Source organism: Plecotus auritus (genome assembly GCF_963455305.1).
Source record: "Plecotus auritus genome assembly, chromosome: 9".
In the NCBI taxonomy this organism is placed as follows: domain Eukaryota; kingdom Metazoa; phylum Chordata; class Mammalia; order Chiroptera; family Vespertilionidae; genus Plecotus; species Plecotus auritus.
Window position 1 is genome coordinate 25,948,267 of NC_137783.1, and position 19,587 is coordinate 25,967,853.

The 19,587-nt window shown below is 41.5% G+C and overlaps 1 protein-coding gene across 15 annotated transcripts in view; it reads left to right on the forward strand.

Moving 5' to 3' along the window:
• Positions 1-19,587, forward strand: part of CPEB3 (cytoplasmic polyadenylation element binding protein 3) — a 184,991-nt gene that overhangs the window by 105,924 nt on the left and 59,480 nt on the right. For all 15 annotated transcript variants that reach the window (XM_080687335.1, XM_080687325.1, XM_080687334.1 and 12 more), the window contains one exon: positions 153-242. In XM_080687335.1, the coding sequence (XP_080543461.1) occupies positions 153-242 (90 nt within the window). The remainder of the gene's footprint in view (positions 1-152; positions 243-19,587) is intronic.

The following is a 19,587-nucleotide window of genomic DNA, read 5'->3' on the forward strand; positions in this document are numbered from 1 at the left end:
ACGATTGGTATTTTGCTTCATAGGTTTGCCTTCTGTACAAATGCTTTACAAAACTGCTCTCAGAACATTTCTTATATGAAAAGGCATGTTTTACGCTATTCGGTTTGCAATGTTCGTTTCTCTTTTGCTAAGATCCCTTCTCTGTTTTGCAGATGAGATCACTGCCAGCTTCCGCAGGTTTGGACCTCTCGTGGTGGACTGGCCTCACAAAGCTGAAAGCAAGTCGTACTTTCCTCCGAAAGGTAATGCCCTTGAAAGGTCTCCGCTGCCTGCCTGTTGGAGAGCCAGCTCGATAGTTCAGTAAAAGGCAGCCTTTTAACTCTTGAAATAGCTGTTGACATTTCCCCCCCAATTGAGAAAACATTTAACATTGGTCATCTGCTCGTGTCTCACTGTTTTTCACTTGAAGGCTGTTCCCAGGAGCACACTGATTGTTTCGGGGCATCTATTCTATTGACAGTGAGGCCCTGTGAGTCTGTTGTGAATGAACCTTGTGCTAACTATTTGAGAAAAAGGATCTAGGGTTTTGAGAAATGGCAGTGATGGGAAAGGAAAAGATTACTTAAAGGCAAATTTTATTTGTATCCCATAGCTCTGTGGTTTTATAGATCTTATAAAGCCCAAACTTGGAAAACCTAGTGACTGAAGAATGACATTATATGAAATTACCTTTATTCGTGTCTCTTAAGCAACTGAATCTGTTGATGGGTGGAGAGCAAGCTAGCAAAGGACTCTTCACATAACCTTGCTTCTCTTATTTTTGGTAGGCTTTTCTTTTATTATTTACGAGACCGTGAAAATATATTACTTTGTTCATAGTTCGCCATTTTTGTAGGATCTAGGGATCTTTTCTGGTGATATTAACTCTGGGTGTGCATCTAGATGTATACAGAGGAGTGTTTGGGTTAAAGAGGAAGTGTTCTTTTCATGTTCTGTTCTGTAGATATGTTTTAAGGCTGTCTTTCATCTCTAAGGAATTGTTTTTTGGTATGAGTTGTTGTGTAAAACATCACCCACCACTAGAAGATGGGGGTCAAAATACTTGTCCTTCCTGTACCTTTTCCAGGAATCAAAGATAGCTTAAGCGAGGAAAGGCAAGTGGCTTCCTTTCATGTTTGGTTTCTTTGTCGCCTGTATGTCTCCCCACTCTCTTTATAGCCTATGAAAGTGTTATTCACTAAACAGGGCTGTTTGTTTGCTTTTAACATACTTCTGTATGTTAAAAGAATTTTTAAAGTTAAAAATTTGAGTTTTATATTAATCAGAAAAGACAAAAATCATCATGCGGATTATTTCAGCAAAGGAATGTGTTCATGTGGTGCATGTATGACGCTGTCTAAACACACGCGTTTAAGACATGTTTAAAAGTCCTCACCTGAAATCTATATAACTTTACTAACCAATATCACCCCAATAAATTCATTTAAAAAAAACAAACACAGTCAAGGCAGCACCAGCTCCTGACCCAGCAGGGAGCTGCGTGTTGGCCCCAGGACAGCTTACCCAGGCTTTGACAGCAGGCCTCAATCCGGAGAAGAAAGGTTCTGGAGAAGTTGTCCCTAAAATAAATTTATTTTGGTTGTAAAAAAAAAAAAAAAAAAGTGTGCTAATAATTCATTGAATCAGAGTAGTGTTGTTTCAGTGAATGAATGAGTTTACCCCACTGTACCATATATAATATACTCTGTTAAGTCCCGTGTATAAAAAGATATTCCTCAGAGCACTAGTTGCACATGTGAATCATGACAGTGTTATTTCAGTGAAATAATGTATTCATATTGTGGTTATTGTAACATACTGTGTAAAATGACAAGTATAAAAGATACGTCTGCCCTAACCAGTTTGGCTCAGTGGATAGAGCATTGGCCTGCGGACTGAAAGGTCCCAGGTTCGATTCCGGTCAAGGGCATGTACCTTGGTTGCAGGCACATCCCCAGTAAAAGGTGTGCAGGAGGCAACTGATCGATGTTTCTCTCTCATCGATGTTTCTAACTCTTTATCCCTCTCCCTTCCTCTCTGTAAAAATCAATAAAATATATTTTTTAAAAAATAAAAGATACGTGTAAGAGTGCCAGTTGAAAAAAAAATCATGCTGAGGTTATAAAAATAATTCTGGTATAAAAGGTATCAGATGATCATTATAAAAATGAAGATAAATATATATGATCATGTCCAAAGAAAATTATTCCATATCTACCTCTATCAGAAATAATCTCTGTATACATTTTATTAAATATCCTTCTGATATCTCTGTGAATATATACATTTACATGAAATTTAAAATTTTACATAAACAGGATCACATTATGCATGCTGTTTAATAACCTACCTTCTCCCCCACCTCCAGCAATGTCAACACCTTTCTATAAGAAACCTACATTATTGTTAATGACCTTATTTATTTAAGAGTCCTACTGATGATGGACATTTAAGTTACTTCCAGTTGTTTCCCCTCATGGAAGATGCTTCAGTGAATATCCTTATGCCTTCATCTTTTTGTCCTTTTCATGTAAATATTACCTCTTAGGGTGAACTTTCAGAAGTGAGGTATATGTTTATACATATTGCCAAGCTGCCCTTAAGAAAGGTCATGCACATTTATATTCCCATTAATAGTACCCAGTTTATAAAACTCAGGTTTAATGAGGGTCTGGGGATATGCCCTTTTTCAATCTTTGCCAATCCAATTATTAAAATAACATACTTTTTGGTATTTTTTCTTTTTTGGGCATTTGAATTTATTTTACCTTTTTACATTGCCATCTGATTTCTATCTGCAATTTATAATGGAGTAAGGCACAAGAAAGGATCCAGCTTTTTTTTCCATTTATCATGCCACTTATTCCAACAGTTACTTATTGACTGTTCCATTTTTCCTTATTGATATGAATCATTAGAATTAAGTTTTGATTGGAAGGTTACCTCTGCTATTTCTCAGTGCTAATGAGTACTTGAAATGTGACTAATTTATTGATTGATTTTTATTGATTTTAGAGAGAGGGGAAGGGAGAGGGGTAGAGAGATAGAAACATCAATGATGAGAATCATTGATCGGCTGTCTCCTGCACGCCCCCTACTGGGGTTCGACCCCACAGCCTGGGCATGTGCCTTGACTGGGAATCAAACCGGTGACATCTTGGTTTGTGGGTTTACACTCAACCACTGAGCAACCATGGCTGGGTGAAATGTGATTAATTTAAATTGAGATATGCTATAAGTGTGAAATAGACGCTGATTTCAAAGACTTAGTTTTTAAAAATGTTAAAAGGTTCACTAATTTTGTTCACATGCTAAAATGATAATTTTTGGGTATGTTGGATTAAATAAAATATATTAAAATTAACCTTACCTGTTTCTTTTTACCTTTTTAAATGTAAATATTAGAAAATTTTCAGTTATAGTTGAGTAACTGAAAAGTGTATGTGAATAACACTTCAATTGGACAGCACTCCTCCAGAACAGGGATCAGCAAACTACCTGTTTTTGCAATGGCCCACAGGCTAAGGATAGTTCTAATATTTTTAAGGGCTGTAGAAATGCACACACAAGGAAGAATATGTAACAGAGACTATATGTGACCCTCAAATCCCTTTGCATAAAATATCTCGACTTCCTACTCTAAAATAGCCCAGAGAATTACTCAGTTAGCTTCTGAGGCATCTAGTTACAAAGGAGGCAGGTTATTTCAGAGGAAGTCTATATACTTGCAGACCTAACTAATTATTAAATTTTGTTTTCTGTTGAATCAAATGCTTCCCTGCAATCTTTATCAATTGGTCAATTGTGTCCCATAAAGTAAAACACAGTAAGTCATCATTGTGACATCTGTTTCATGGTGCTTAAAAGGGCTATCAGTCTTCTCTTTTCTTATTTAAATGTTTTCACTTCCCTTAGTCAGACCTTACACTTAATGGTTTATGGACGACCATTCTTCTTGTCTGACAATATATACACGTGTGTGTTTGTGTGTGTGTGTGTGTGTGTGTGTGTGTGTATTTTTTACAATATCCTACTTAGATTTGTTACTGAAAATTGGAGAGAACATTGGATTAGTCTGAGCAGTGGAGAGTTTAGCACCTTCATAAACTCCATGGTACCATCTATATATATAAAAGCCTAAGCAACTGTTCAACCCTTTGACCATTCGACCAGTAGCTATGACGCGCACTGACCATCAGGGGGCAGACACTCAATGCCCAGGCATGGAACAAACTGATGAATCTTAGAGGGAAGTGGGGAGGGTGGGAAGAGATTAACCAAAGATTTTATATGCATACTAGAGACCCGGTGCACAGATTCGTGAACCTGGTGGGGTCCCTTGGCCTGGCTTGTGGGGATTGGGCCGAAATTGGCAGTCCGACATCCCCTGAGGGGTCCCAGATTGCGAGAGGGCTCAGGCCAGGCCAAGGGACCCCACTGGTGCACGAATCCATGCACAGGGCCTCTAGTTCCTGTATAACAACATAATATAAAACTGTAGAACACTACAATAGGTGCCCTTATTTTACAGCTGAGGTTAAGTTTGGAGATGGACCAATGAAAGCCAGGCCATGAAGAGAATCTGGATTTCCTGATTCTGGTCCTCAGGCTTGTGTCCTCAGAGAGCAAGTTGCATTTTTGGTGATTGGGGTCAAGGAGGAGAAATAATAATTATGCTTTTGACTCCTGTTGTGTTTTGCTCTTAGCTAAAGTTTGACCTGTTTGGGAAGGACCTAAAGAAATTTGGTGTTATTCCAAGATTGAAGTTAACTTTGAGCATCAATGCCCATTGCTTTAAATGTTGGGGCCATCTAAGCAGTTCACCCCAAATTATTCTATGCCTTTTGAATAATGCCCCTTTGTGCTTTTTCTACTTTTCTTTAAGTCCCTTAGGTTTTAATTGAGTTTTGTGCCTTCTTGGTAATGCCTCTTTCTCCCTTTGTACTTTTCTTTACGTCACCTAAGGTTGGCCATTAGGCACAGTTTGTTTGGCTATATGTTTTAGGCTTACATGTAAGTAGAGAGGAAAACATGAACCATCCACTATAGTTTTCTTTGGCCCTTTTTAAAAGAAAGTATATGCCTTATAAAAAACAGAATCATTCATTCATCTATCAGGTTTACCTATACAGAGCTGGAGTACAATTTGTAAAACCATGATCATTTCAATGAACTCTAGGAGGCTTAAATTCTACATAGAGAAACAGTGGCCAGCTATAGCAACTGTCCCCTTAAGTGTCGTTGGGTCAAGCAGAGTTGGAGATGATGGAGACAAGGGCCACTGAAGCATTTGACCAACCACTGGAGGATATGTAGAGCTCTGTGGACACTTTGTCTGTGGCTACAAGCAGGCAGTTGCTTGGTGTTCTCCAGAGTACCACTGAGAACATGGGAGGTGTAAGAAGGCACGGAAGTCAGATTGTGTGTCTTTATGATTCTTCTCAGACCTCATGAACTTGTAGTCCTATGGGGAAGATAAGAAAATAATCAGATGGTCACAAAATAAACAGAATTACAAATAGTGATCGTTCTCTAAAGGAAAAATAGAGTGTGCAGTGACTTTAAAAGGGGGTATCAATTTAGATTGGGGATATGGAGAGAGCTTCTCTGAGAAAATAGTAGTGAAGCAGACCTGAAAATTGAGGTGTTAGCTAGAAAGTGTAGGGAAGCAAGTTCCAAACAGAGGAGTACCAACCACATGGGAAGTACCAAGTATGAAAAGAACTTCAGTACTTTGAAGAAATGAAGGAAGTGTGGTAGGAATGTTATGAGGAGAAGAAAGTGATACAGAAGAAAGAGCCTTGAAGAAGTAGGACTTTTTTCTTCTTCACTGAATTGATCTAATCCCCCAGAGAGAGTTGACATCAAGGCATTTGTGTGGTGGTTGGCTTTGGGGTGGAGGGAGAGTGGAGTTGGGTCAAGTAGAAATATCAGTTTAAAATACTTTCAAATAGCTATTGGTAAAATGGAAGGAAAGTCTTGCTCTCTGTTTTCTGCATTTCCTTCTTGATGATGGAAAGAGATCCACCTCTATTAAAAATATTGAGATTGCATTCTCATGCACTTTAGATCTGGAATAGTAGAGCTGAAATCGTGAGTCCTGAGAACTGGGATTCTCCCAAATGTTAGGGCATGAACCAGATCTCGCATTCATACAGAATACTAATTAATATCGTTATGTCTATAATAGCTTGGATGCAGGTACCATATTTTTCTGTGTATAAGACACTATTTTTTTCTTAAATCGTTAGACTGAAAATCAAGGGGCGTCTTATACACGGAAGTTAGCCTAGGAGGGAGCCGCATGGGTCATAGCTGCCCATACCCTGTCAAACAGATTTCCTCCAATCATGAGCCTTATTGTTACTGAGGTCAGCTGATGCCATAATTGGAGGGGGAGGTGGAGAGTGCGCAGATGCAACAGGGACCGAGCATTCTGAGCCCATAAAGATGCCAAAAAGTAAAAAGGTAAATACTGGTAAGTGGTTGTCTTACTCTGCAAAATTCAAAGTGAATGTAATCATCTATGCAAAAGAGCATGGAAATAGAGCTGCAGAGAGACAGTTTGGACCTCCTCCCAGAGTGTCTGATCAGACAGTGGAGAAAACAGGAAGAACAACTCCTTAAGATGCCAGAACAGGAGAAGGCCTTAAGAGAAAAACCAGCAAAATGTTTAAAATATTGATTTCTTAATTTGGGGTTGGAAAAGTAAGGGGCATCTTATAAACGAGAAAATACAGTAATTTGAAGATAGTTATTGAAAATGGATGCAAGAGAACAATAAAAACAAACAGAGAATCTAGCTCCTAGTGCAAATGATCATGCAGCATGATTAATCCATCTAATATTTGTTGTACATCAGTCTATTCAAGACTCTGCACACATCAGTCTGTGGAAGAGTCTGTATATGGCCTGTAGGGATCAGAGAAGACACCATTCTTGTTTTGGAGAAGGCTATAGTTTTCCTGCAGAGACATGAAAACACAGATGTGAAACATTATGGGATGGTAAAGAGCATGAATTCTGGAAATATACTTGCTGGGCTCTCCCACTTTTTACTTGTATGACTTTAGGCATGTTGTTTAGCCTTTCTATGCCTTACTTTCATCACCTGCAAAAGAGGGATAATAATAGTACCTACTTTATAAGGTTGTGATGAGGATTAAAATAAGTAAATCTGTGTGGAGTGCTTAAAGCAGTCCCTACATACAGAAGGTATTATGAATGGTGATGTTATTTTTATTAAAATATAGATCAACTTATGGTTGATGACAAGCAAGTAAAGTATCCTAGGCATCAGAGGAAGAACAGAGTACTGTGGACTGTGATCTTAAAAGCTGGGCAGGAAAAGAATAGGCAGGAATTGCCAGGGGCTGGAATTATGATAATTAGATAGCTAACATTTGCTGTGGGTTTGTTGTGATCCAGAGAACAGGTTACTATTATTTATGCTTCATCTCATTTAATCTTACCGACTCCACAAGGTAGGCACCCTTATTATTTCCATTTTATAGAGGAAGAAACAGGTTTAGAAGAGGTAATTAATTTATCCATGGTCATGTGTTAAATGATAAGACTGGGATTTGAGCCTAAATAGGCTGACCTCAGAGCCCAAGTTTCTTAAGTAGTACACTATACACTATCACATTCAGGGGGAAAAGAATGGCCCAGAGATTTAGAATGGTCCTGCATGTTCAAGGCAGGGTTAGGTGGTAGCTTCACTCTCAGGCCTAGAATTTGTGCCTGGTAACCAGTGATCAAGAGTACAGGCTCTGGCCTGGACGGTGTGGCTCATTGTTTGAGCATTGACCTATGAACCAGGAGGTCATAGTTCCATTCTCAGTCAGGGCACATGCCCGGGTTGCGGCCTCAATCCCTAGTAGGGGGCGTGTAGGAGGCAGCCCATCAATAATTCTCTCTTATCATTGAGTTTCTATCTCTCTCTCCCTCTCCCTTGTCTGAAATCAATAAAATATATATATATATATATATATATATATATATATATATATATATATATATATATATATATCTCAAAGAGTACAGGCTTTGGAGTAAGCTGTCTGTGTTGAATTTCTGTGCCACTTCTTGCCATTTCAAGTATCTTTGGGCTGATTATTAATCTTCTTAAATCTCTTTTTTAAAATCTACAAAATGGAAATAATAATAGTGTCTACTTTGATTTGCTATGAGGATTAAAGGAGAAAATACACATAGAATACTTTCATAAAGCCTAGATATCATTTAAGGCTTTTTAAAAATTATATATAAAAATTATATATAATTTTTTATTTTTTATTTTTATTTTTTAGTAAGGGGCAGGTTGGGTTTAGACAGGATCAGTAAAGCCACTTAGGAGTTTTCTGTAATCAGGCTCATAAGTAATGATGTGGACCATGAAGAACTAAGATATTAGAGTTGTGGGGAGAAGGGGTTCACAGTGATAGAGTAGATAAATCATATTGATAGCAGGATTGTACTAAAAATCTCTTCCACTGAATGGGAGCATCATGACACTGCTGAATGTAGGAGTCCATAGAGAGAAAACCAGTTTGATGTAGTGATGATTTGATTAAAGGCATGTGGAAGTTACTAGGCCCTCACCTCTTACCTGAGAAAGCATTCCTAATGGGCGATTGGAATTGTGGCTGTAGGGACTTTGGGAAAAGAGACTGTGGCTAGAGGTTACATCCTTTAAGAGTCATCTTTATAGAAAGGAGGGAGAAGAAAAGGAAAAACAGGTAAGAAATAAATGTTGTTAGGAATCAGAAAGAAGAGGACATGGCAGTGGAGATGTAGGTGAGTGCAGGACTGGGAGTGTATCAATGGCTGCGGAGCTAAAGGAAGGAAGTGGCAAGAAAGAATAGTCAACACCATCAGATGGTGCAGGGTTACTAACAGTCCTTCTGGCATAGGAATGAGTGTGTGGTCCTCATTGTCAAGTACATAATCATAGTAATTTCTATTGTTATCCCACTTATAGGCCTTAATATTGTGATGAAGTAGTAAAACCAGAACAAAGCAATCTGGTTTACATTGGACAGGTGTTATCTATATATATAAAAGGCTAAGTGTCCATCCAACTGGTAGCTATGATGCACACTGACCACCAGGGGGGCAGACGCTCAACACAAGACCCCATGGTGCAAAATGCGGCCCACAGCCCAGCCCAGAAATGGTCACTATGGGCACCGGGTAAATGACGTCACATAGCAACGCCCAGCTTCCTCTCCCTAGTGACTAGCCTCCTTGGCGTTTCTTCAACCCAGGAACCTGACTTGCTTTACAGCCAGGTGCAAACATTTTACAGTTCAAGCAAATATTTGTGAATCTTTTTCCCATTCCTCATCTCATTTGATCCTCACAGAAGTCCTGGGAGTAGGTAGATAGGAGACTTGGTAGAATCCTGTTTTCTTTTCATTAGCAAAACAATGGAGATTTAGAAAGTTTAGAAACTTGACCCGACTGAAAAGAAGTAAGAAATGGTGGACCTTGAAAACGACTTCAGGTTTTCTTACTGTGCAGAATATAGTCAAACGCTGCTACAGTTAAATATTTTACCCTTTGTTCTCCCTGCGTGATCTACAATAATAATCTGCTTCATGTTGATATTTACTGCTGGGTTGCTGACAATTACCTGAAAGAGAAGTTGGGGTGCTTCACTGGGCTGGAAAAAGTTTAGCTAAATCAGAAAGCAGATCTAATTAAGCAAATTTATTCTACCTTATCCAATAATAGACAAACATGTAAATTGAAGTACCTCTGCTATGCTCACAGCCAATCAGGAGTGAGTATGCAAATTAACTCACCATCTTTGTTGGGTTAATTTGCATATGCAGGCATAGGAGTGGTTGGGTGGGGCGGGGTGCCTGTTATGAGGGGAAGGGGGGGCGGAGGGAGCTATAGGAGCAGTGCTCCGGCCGGGAGCGAGAACTTGGCAGCTCCCGGGTGGCCCGGGAACGGGGACTTGGCGCCTCCTGAGCGGCCCAGGAGCGGGGACTTGGCGGCTCCTGGGCGGCTGGAAGCAAAGCCAGGGGAAGGAAGGCCTATTCTTGCATGAATCTTCATGCAACGGGCCTCTAATATGTATGTGTGTGTGTGTGTGTGTGTGTGTGTGTGTGTGTGTGTGTGTGTGTGTGTATGGCTAAGTTGACTCGCGCATGCGTGATACATATAAAGCTCTTGCTGGCGCCAATCGCAAGTGTGTGTTTCGATCTGTCATTGTCGATCGTGAATTTGGTTGACACTTCTATTATAGAGAAAGGGCAAATAGCGATATTAAAATATTTCTTCTAATTAATTTCCTTTCAATGTGCACAAATCCGTGCACCGGGACACTAGTTTCTTAAATAATAAGAATAATTCTGCCTCCCTAGAAGAACCAACCATCATCATTTTTCTGTTTCCTTCCAGTCTTTATTCATATATATATATATATTTCGTAGGATGTAATAATAGCAAAGATACAATTTTCTATCCTCCTTCCTCCCATGTTTTTACATAATTTTCATATTTTTAAAGAGGCTGCCTAACTTATTATTGTGCCATAATGTACTTGCTTGTTGGTCATTTAGGATATTATAAATAATGCTTCTGTTAACATATCCTGTGTTCATATTACTTTTTTTTTTTAGGATAAATTTGCAGAAGCTTAACCAAAGCAAAAATAAATGAAAATCTTAATGACTCCAGAGTTGCTATCACATGGCTTCCCAAAGCATTTTTTTAATGAATTTTATGCTAATTTGAACATCTACAGCATATATATTTTTTTGCATAGTTCCAAGTCAGATAAATGGTACATTGCAGTTGTAGGTTTACTTTTTGCCTGTGTGTTTAAAAAATAGGGGACCCCTCCAGAAGCCAGGAACACATTAGTATAGATCTTGTACTTGAAGCGTAAACCTTTTCCTCTCAGGGGTCTGTTGAATCTTGGGTGTTCTTTGACATCATCTCCTATCATTCTCTCCCTTACCCATTCTGGCCACACTGACTTCTTTGTTATCCCTTGAAGTAAGGGATAACAAAGGCTTCTCAGTGTCTTAGTACTTCTATTTGTCTTAAACCATCTTCTCCCAGGTTTCTGAATGGCCTGCTCATTTCTTCCCTTAGATTTCTGTTCAGATGTCACCTTAACAGAGAGATCTTTCCTGACTTCCTTATCTAAAATAGGCACCCTCCATCCTCTTTCTCTCTATACCTCTTACCCTCATTTTATTTTTCTTGAAAGTGTTTTTCATGACCTGAAAAATTATGTGTCTTTCTATTTTCTAGGTTGGAATGTAAGTTTTAATGAGAGTAGGGTTTTTATTAGGTTTTGGTCCCTGCTCTCTACTCAGTACCTTACATACCTGTCTCAATAGCTAGCCCTCAGATATTTGTTAAATGAATGAATTTTGTCTTTGCAAATGGTAAGTTCATCACTTGCTTAGAGAATAGAGTCCATCAAATTTGGGACCTGGTAAGTTCCTTAAAGATTATCTCAATCTAATACAATTTAAACTGAGACTCAAAGAGGTAAAGTATCTTTTCCGAAGTACACACAGCTCTTATATAGTATTTTACCCAGTGAATTATAAAGGAAGTAGTTTTTATTGGTTTTGCTAGTGTGTATCATTTGAGGGAAAGGAAGGTAGGTTTAAACTATCTAATCTGATAAATTGTGCTATTATTATTTTTTATAATACTGGTTTGGTGGTGATAAACTTCTTTAGCTTTTTTTTAAAAATAAATCTTTATTGTTCAGATTATTACAGATGTTCCTCTTTTTTCCCCACATAGCTCCCTTCCACCTGATTCCCCACCCCACCCCATGCCCTTACCCCCCGCCACTGTCTTCATCCATAGTTGTAAGATTTTTGTCCAATCTCTTCCCGCACCCCTCACACTCCCTTCCCCCCGAGAATTGTCAGTCCACTCCCTTTCTATGCCCCTGATTCTATTATATTCACCAGTTTATTTTGTTCATCAGATTTTTTATTCATTTGATTTTTAGATTCACTTGTTGATAGGTATGTATTTGATGTCATTTTGTTGTTCATAATTTTTATCTTTACCTTTTTCTTCTTCTTCCTCTTCTTAAAGAATACCCTTCATCATTTCATATAATCCTGGTTTGGTGGTGATGAATTCCTTTAGCTTTTTCTTGTCTGTGAAGCTCTTTATCTGACCTTCAATTCTAAATGATAGCTTTGCTGGGTAATCTCAGTTGTAGGTTCTTGCTGTTCATCACTTTGAATATTTCTTGCCACTCCCTTCTGGCCTGCATAGTTTCTGCCAAGAAATCAGCTGACAGTTGTATGGGTGCTCCCTTGTAGGTAACTAACTGTTTTTCTCTTGCTACTTTCAAGATTCTCTCTTTGTCTTTTGCCCTTGGCATTTTAATTACGATGTGTCTTGGTGTGGTCCTCTTTGGATTCCTCTTGTTTGGGGTTCTGTGCGCTTCCTGGACTTGTAAGTCTATTTCTTTTACCAGGTAGGGAAAGTTTTCTGTCATTATTTCTTCTAATAGATTTTCAATATTTTGCTCTCTCTCTTCTGGTACTCCCATAATTCGGATGTTGAAATGCTTGAAGTTGTCCCAGAGGCTCCTTACACTATCTTCATATTTTTGGATTCCTTTTTCTTTTTGTTTTTCTGGTTGGGTGTTTTTTGTTTCCTCATATTTCAAATCTGTGGTTTGATTCTTGGGGTCCTTTGGTCTACTGTTTAATTTCTGTATATTCTTTATTTCAGACAGTGTATGCTTAATTTCTGACTGGTCCTTTTTCGTTGTTTTTTGTTTGTTTGTTTGTTTTTGCATTCTCATTAAGATCCTTAAAGGTCTCACTAAGTTCCTCAGAGGTTTTTAGAAGATTCTTGAGTAACCTTATAACTGTGGTTTTGAATTCTATGTCCAGTAGTTTGCTTTCCTCCATTTCTTTCATTCGTGACATGTTTCTTTGTCTCTGCGTTTTGGCTGCTTCCCTGTGTTGATGGAGTGGTTTTCTGTGGTAGGTGACCTATAGGGGCCAGTGGTTCAGCCTCCCCAATCACCTGAGGTGGACACTCTTGGTGCACCCCTTTGTGGGTTGAGTGCACAGTCTTGTTGTAGTTAAGCCTTGATTGCTGTTGGTACACTGGGAGGAATTGACCTCCAGGCCAATTGGCTATGAGGACCCGCTGTGTCTATAATGGAAGAACTGCTATGCTGCAGATACCCTTATGGTGCAGGACTTGTTTCAGTGGGGCTTTGGTGCTCACTGAGTCTGCCTCTTGAATGTGTCACTTATGGATGTGAGGAGTTGAAATCTGGTGTCGTCTCACACTGACCACTAGGTACACTGGCTCCTGGATCTCCAATGGGGTGCAGGTCAGCTACTGTCTGAGGCCACCCAGCAGGAGCTACAGCGAGATCTGCAGGTTTCTCCTCTTTGCTTGGGGTTTGGAAGTTTTGGAGCTGTCTGACCAGAGCTGCAGTTTGTTAGGTTAAGCTGCAATAGGGCAGGCCATTTATATGCAAAAGCCGCTGTGTACAGTTTGGGTGGGTTTGTAAATTGGGTGGGGCAGGGTCTCAGGGAATCATTAGGGCGTGGCAAACAGCGATGGCTGCCAGTCAGACGTCTCTGCCTCTCTGCGTTTCCATGTCCCTGCGTTTTCACTTCCCCATGTCCTGCGCCCCAGTGCAGTAAACAATGACTCCTGCACGCACCTCTGTAAGGAAGCCACCCTCACTTTCCGACCCGATGGCAGACAGTTCAGTTTTTCCCTGTAGGAGTCTGGGTCCCCAGAGTCTCGCCAGAAACTGGAGTTCAGAGCAGTCGGGAGCCTGTGTCTCCCTTCGGGTTGAAAAAAACAGCGCACACAGTCGCCAGCTGCCAGCCTGATTTGCGCGCCTCTGTACCTCTGCTTTTTCGCGCTTGTGCACATCCTACCCGGTCTCAATGCTCTTCTCTTTCCTTCTAGTTGTAGAACTTCTACTCAGCCAGCTTTCCCGTGGTTCTGGGTGATAGACGTTTTGTCTTTTAGTTGTAGTTTTGGTGTGGTTGTGAGAGGCAGCACGTACAGGTGTATACCTTATGCCGCCATCTTGGTTTCTACAAATTGTGCTACTATTTATAAGGCTATATTTTATATAAAAATTAGCAACTTAAGCTATATGACCTAGCTATTTAAAAATGAAAGTGATCCTTGGTGTTTTCCTGAATTCTTCTATTCTGTTATTCATACTCACATAGCTGGGGTATTTCCAAGAGCTGGTTTAAGATGAATTTGTAGTTCTGAACTGCCTTTTAGCTGTAGCCGGACCGTGGAATTCTGCCTCTTGAGTAATGTCACACCATTTCTGGACATGAGTACACTGCTTTATAGTTGAGTTTTGTTTTGTTTTTCCTACTTTATTTATTATTATTGTATTTTAATCCTCACCTGAGGATATGTTTGTTGATTTTAGAGAAAGTGAGGGAGTGAGGGAGGGAGAGAGAAAAAGAGAAGAACCGGAAAGGAAAGGAAAGGAAAGGAAAGGAAAGGAAAGGAAAGGAAAGGAAAGAGAGAGAGAGAGAGAGAGAGAGAGAGAGAGAGAGAGAGAGAGGGAGAGGGAAGGAAGAAAGAGGAAGTGAGGAAGGAAGGAAAAGAGGAAGGGAGGGAGGGAGGAAGGAAGGGAAGGAAGAAAGGAGAGAAGGAGGGAGGGAGGGAAGGAAGGAAGGAAAAGAGGAAGGAAGGGAAGGGAGGGAGGGAGGGAGATGTGAGAAACATCGATCAGTTGCCTTCAGTACACGCCCAGATGGGGGATCAAATCTACAACCATTTTGGTGTATGTGATGATGCTCCAACCACCTGAGCCAACCAACTGAATTATGAAGGAAGCCAGGGCTGTAGTTGAGTTTCTAACTGCAAACATAAGAGGTACTCACTCTTGTGTTCTTTCAAATTGGGTATGTGATTATGAGTAACAAGGAAGCCCCAAAATAGGAGCTGCGATAGAACCCGGTGTCATGGAGGAGACTGTGCTGGGGTTGGCAGGCTGCAGGGATTTGAGCAGGGGAAATTCTTCTTCATTGTAATGTCCCACCATTATCATGACTCAGCTTTTTTCTGCACGTGTGCTCCTCTCTGTTTGTGGGCAAATTGTTTTTATATTTCTAGTTGAATTCCAGAGAGAGGGAATCTGATTGTCCCAGTTCATCTTTTAACACCTAGCTATGACATAGGCCACCCTAATTACAGCAGCCTATTATAGCAGCCTTAGAATCCTTGACTGCTGATTTAAAAAACAAAATAGCTTAGTTCTGCTTCCTTGAGCATGAGGCGATGAGTATGGCAGCTAGGAAAATAAGTTGGGCATGACAAGCTTTTATGATGATAGATAGGGTTTTGCATAACCTCCTTCATTGCCTCCTGGGAGAATAGCCCATATCCAAAGTTGCTGTCACTGGAACTACAAAAGAAAATGTCTACCCTCTCTGAGCCTTCTGCCCCTGGTCCTGTACTAAGCAGCTGCTCCTGCCATTAGTCTCACCTCTTGGCGGGGGGGGGGGGGGGGGGGCGAAGCTGGGGCCAAGGAGAGAGCTGGCATCTCCTGGGCAGCAAGCACAGCTGCACCACCGCTGTTGGCAGAGACATCTGGGGCAGAGGCAAGGACAGCAGCCAGCTGCAGATGTTGGACAGGAGACTGGCCACGCGGCTCTGAAACTGTTCAGGCGTCGGCGATGCTGGCAGGGGCGTGGCGGAAGCTGTCATCCGCAGCCCACTCGGGCAGCCAGCTTCAGCTCTGGCAGTCCGTGGGCACAGGGTCCAGGTGAGCAGGAACAGTAACAGGCATGCGTATTATGTGAGAGGGATGCATGCCTCGCGCTCTGATGGTTCCCACCCACCTGAGTGAATGTACTTCTGAGGGGCTGTTTGTACTGGCGATCCTGTCTTTTCCTCTGCACTGGCCAGACTGGCTGGACTGCTGGTCCTTGTGATCAAGGTCATGCAGTTGTGAAAGTTTATACTAAATACCAACGTGGTTTGTGACCCTGGCATAAATCAGGCCACACCAGGAAAGAGGGCTCCACTTTAAATGGACAGAAATAGGTCGCTGTGAAGCTGCAGTGCTGGATTCACGGCATCTGTTTCTTTTCCCTTCCGTTTGTCTCAAGCTGGCTTTGGAAAGGAAAGTTTTCAAACTTCACATTTCCCCCCCACCTCATAGCATAACTTGAATGGAAATAAGTCAGTGTTGTTTTAGGCCCAGCTTCCAAGCTTTTCCACCTTTTAAGTTACATAAACCGATCAAATTGGGAAGCTAAGGCCTTTGAGCCTGTCCTTAACCTTTTGCAGGTTCTAAGCTTTTGAGTAATACTTTGTCCTCCACCCCTTTTTTTAAGGCAGGTCTGGCTTGCAGTATTCACACTCCTTGGTCAAGCCTATATTTTAATATTTGACCGATGGAAGTTTTATTCTCGGGAAGGATTTTCTCATAGAAACACGGAAGCTGCACTGCAGAGCAGCGGGAGTGGGCTTTTAGTCTTGTCCTGTTTTGACAGATGGAGCGGCATCCTCTTGTGCATTTAAAAACTGAGCATGCCCCCAGATTAAATTGTTTTATTAAACACTTATCTGAAGATGAACTATAAGAGTTAGTCTTGCCCTCGCCGGTTTGGCTCAGTGGATGGAGCATTGGCCTGTGGACTGAAGAGTCACAGGTTCGATTCTAGTCGGGGGCGCATGCCTGGGTTGCAGGCTCAATCCCCAGTAGGGGGCATGCAGGAAGCAGCCGATCAGTGAGTCGCTCTCCTCATTGATGTTTCTGACTCTCTCCCTCTCTTCTTCTCTGAAATCAGTGAAAATATATTATATATATGTATAAAAAAAGAGTTAGTCTTTGGCCCGGCCGGCGTGGCTCAGTGGTTGAGTATCCACCTCTGAACCAGGAGGTCGTGGTTCGATTCTGGTCAGGGCACATGCCTGGGTTGCAGGCTCAATCCCCAGTAGGGGTCATGCAGGAGACAGCCGATCAATAATTCTCATCATTGATGTTTTTATCCAGGGGTCCTCAAACTTTTTAAACATAGGGCCAGTTCACTGTCCCTCAGACCGTTGGAGGGCCGGACTATAGTTTAAAAAAAAAACTATGAACAAATTCCTATGCGCACTGCGGGCCCGGGATGAGTCGGCTGCTAAGCAGGACAGGCAACGGCACCTGGCAGGCCGGATAAATGTCCTCGGCGGGCCGCATGTGGCATGCAGGCTGTAGTTTGAGGACCCCTGTTTTTATCTCTGTCTCCCTCTCCCTTCCTCTCTGAAATCAATAACAATATGTATTTTTTAAAAAGAGCCTTTGATTTAAAAGCATCTACAGTTTCAGGGACGGTACAGAAAGGAGTAGGCAGTAGGAATGTCCAGGCCATGGGACAAAGTCTGAGCAGGCACACAAAGAGCAGGGACATCTTACAGTCTGTCACAGTAGCGCCTGCTGTGTTATGCCCGGCAGAGGAGCTGGAAAGGCAGGGAAGCCAGACTCACTCCTGACGAGAACTTTCTTTGGAAGAGCAGGTTTCAGGAAGTGAAGTGGAAAGTACAAATTCGGCCGGCTGAGGCAGAGAGGTTGTGTTAGAAGAGTGCGTAGCTTGGGACAGGACTTGCTGGCAGTCATTGGAGAAGGGCTAAGCTATGAGCAAGTGAGACCAAGAGAGGATATGTCAGTTGAAATTTTGATATGGGAAACTGACTTAGAGGATCTGGTGAAAATTTTTGAAAGCTAAGAACAAAGATTTGGGTTGTCCTTCACAATATAATGGATAGCCCTGACAGAGTAGCTCAGTTGGTTGGGGTGTCATTCTGATACCCCAAGGTTGCGATCCCTGGTCAGAGCACATGCAAGAGTTGGCTAATGAATGCATAGATGGGTGGAACAACAAGTCGATGTTTCTCTCTCTCTCTTGCCCTCTCTCTCTGAGGTCAATAAATAAAAAACAGTAACATTAGCCTTGAGAAGGGGAAGTAGTGGCACAGAGAAAACCCATTGACAGCATTAAGAACTCAGAGGAGTAGTAAAGTGCAAGGGAGAGGAGAAATTAGATTGTCAAAGTTCAGGCAATATACAAGGCCAGACTAACTGTCATCTGTAGGAAAGCATTTGCTGGGTTAAAATGTAGAATTTGCCAGTTGTCTCATGCTAAGTGAGGGAGAGAACAAGCAGTGGGGCAAGAACTAGGTATTTGTGGACTCAGATGTGGGCACCAGTAGCTACTACCTATATGACATTGAGCCAGTGACTTAATCTCTGAACCTCAGTTGACTCATCTGAGTTAGTACTACTCAGGGTTAATACTACTTGAGATATTAAAAGGATTATGTGAGACCCAGACACCTATGCACCAACACAGTACTTAGGTTTAATAGATGCAGAATAATATTAGCGTCCTTCACCCTGATGAAAATGTAATGCTTAGTCATAATAAAGCTGCCCAACTGGTTTGACCAGTCCCCTCCCACACCTGTAGTCTGGTCTCAGTTTTCTTGGTCAGGTGCTTGTTAGAACTGACTATGACTAGAACTGACAGATTGGCAGATTTCACAAAGACCTCTTTTTATGGGGACTGTGTGGTTACATAAAAAGAGCAGACTTTAAGCCCGACTGCCCCAGGTCACTGCCCTGGACTGCAGGACTTTACTAAGAACACAGGAAGTACATTTCCAATTTCAACTCTGAGGTGAGTCTACCCATCAGATTTATTTTCTTGTTCATTCCTACCTTCCCCCACCCCTGCCTGCCAAGCAACTAGCCCACAAAGCAACAGTTATTAGTGTACCACAAAACAGGCAAGAACCAAAATATGTGAGCCTCAGCCCTCTGGAGTAAGTATAGTCAAAGAAATACCATTGGTTCTGAATGCAAGGGAATGTTTAGGAATCCATGGACGTAAGCAGTACCTACAGAACCAACTCTACATTCGCAGCTTCGGCTAATTCCTCCCCTTGGGATGTGCTTCATCCTTTTTTCACCTGTGTCATACCATTAAGGTCTGGCTTCTGTGCCACCACCTACGGAAAGTCTTTCCTGATTTTCCTAGCCATGTCTTTCCTGGAAAAGTCTGTCTTCTTTCTGTGAAGTTCAGTTCATTTGGAAAAACAGTGAAATGTGGTTTTTTTTAAAAAATGCTTCTTTGGGCCCTTCATGCATTGTTCCTAGATTAGAGCTTTCTGTGCTTATTCTTCCTGACATTCTTGCACTAGCTTTTACATTCCTTGAGAACAAGGACTTGCTGTCAGTATTCGCCTGCAGTACCCAGGACACGTGGTGAGTGTTCAGAATGTCCTAGAGATAGACGTTCTCTTCCAAGAGGAAAATGAAGGAGGAATCCAGTTCAGAGACCGACCGTATTCTCCAGGCAGCAGGCAGGGGGTTGGTGAGCTGCGTTCTCTCTTCCCACCTGCTGCCCCCAATCCTGTATTCTAACTAATGAACTCTACTCACTGTTTTCCTAATGAACCGATCCTTCGACCTTTCAGTGCCTTGGCCTGTGCTCTTTCCTGACCTTGGAATGCCCTTCCTTCCTGGAAAAGTAATTCTCCTCCAGCTCAGAGATGGCCTTTGCTCTCTGACTGCCCGTAATGTTTGGATGCCTCTGCTCCATTTGTCTC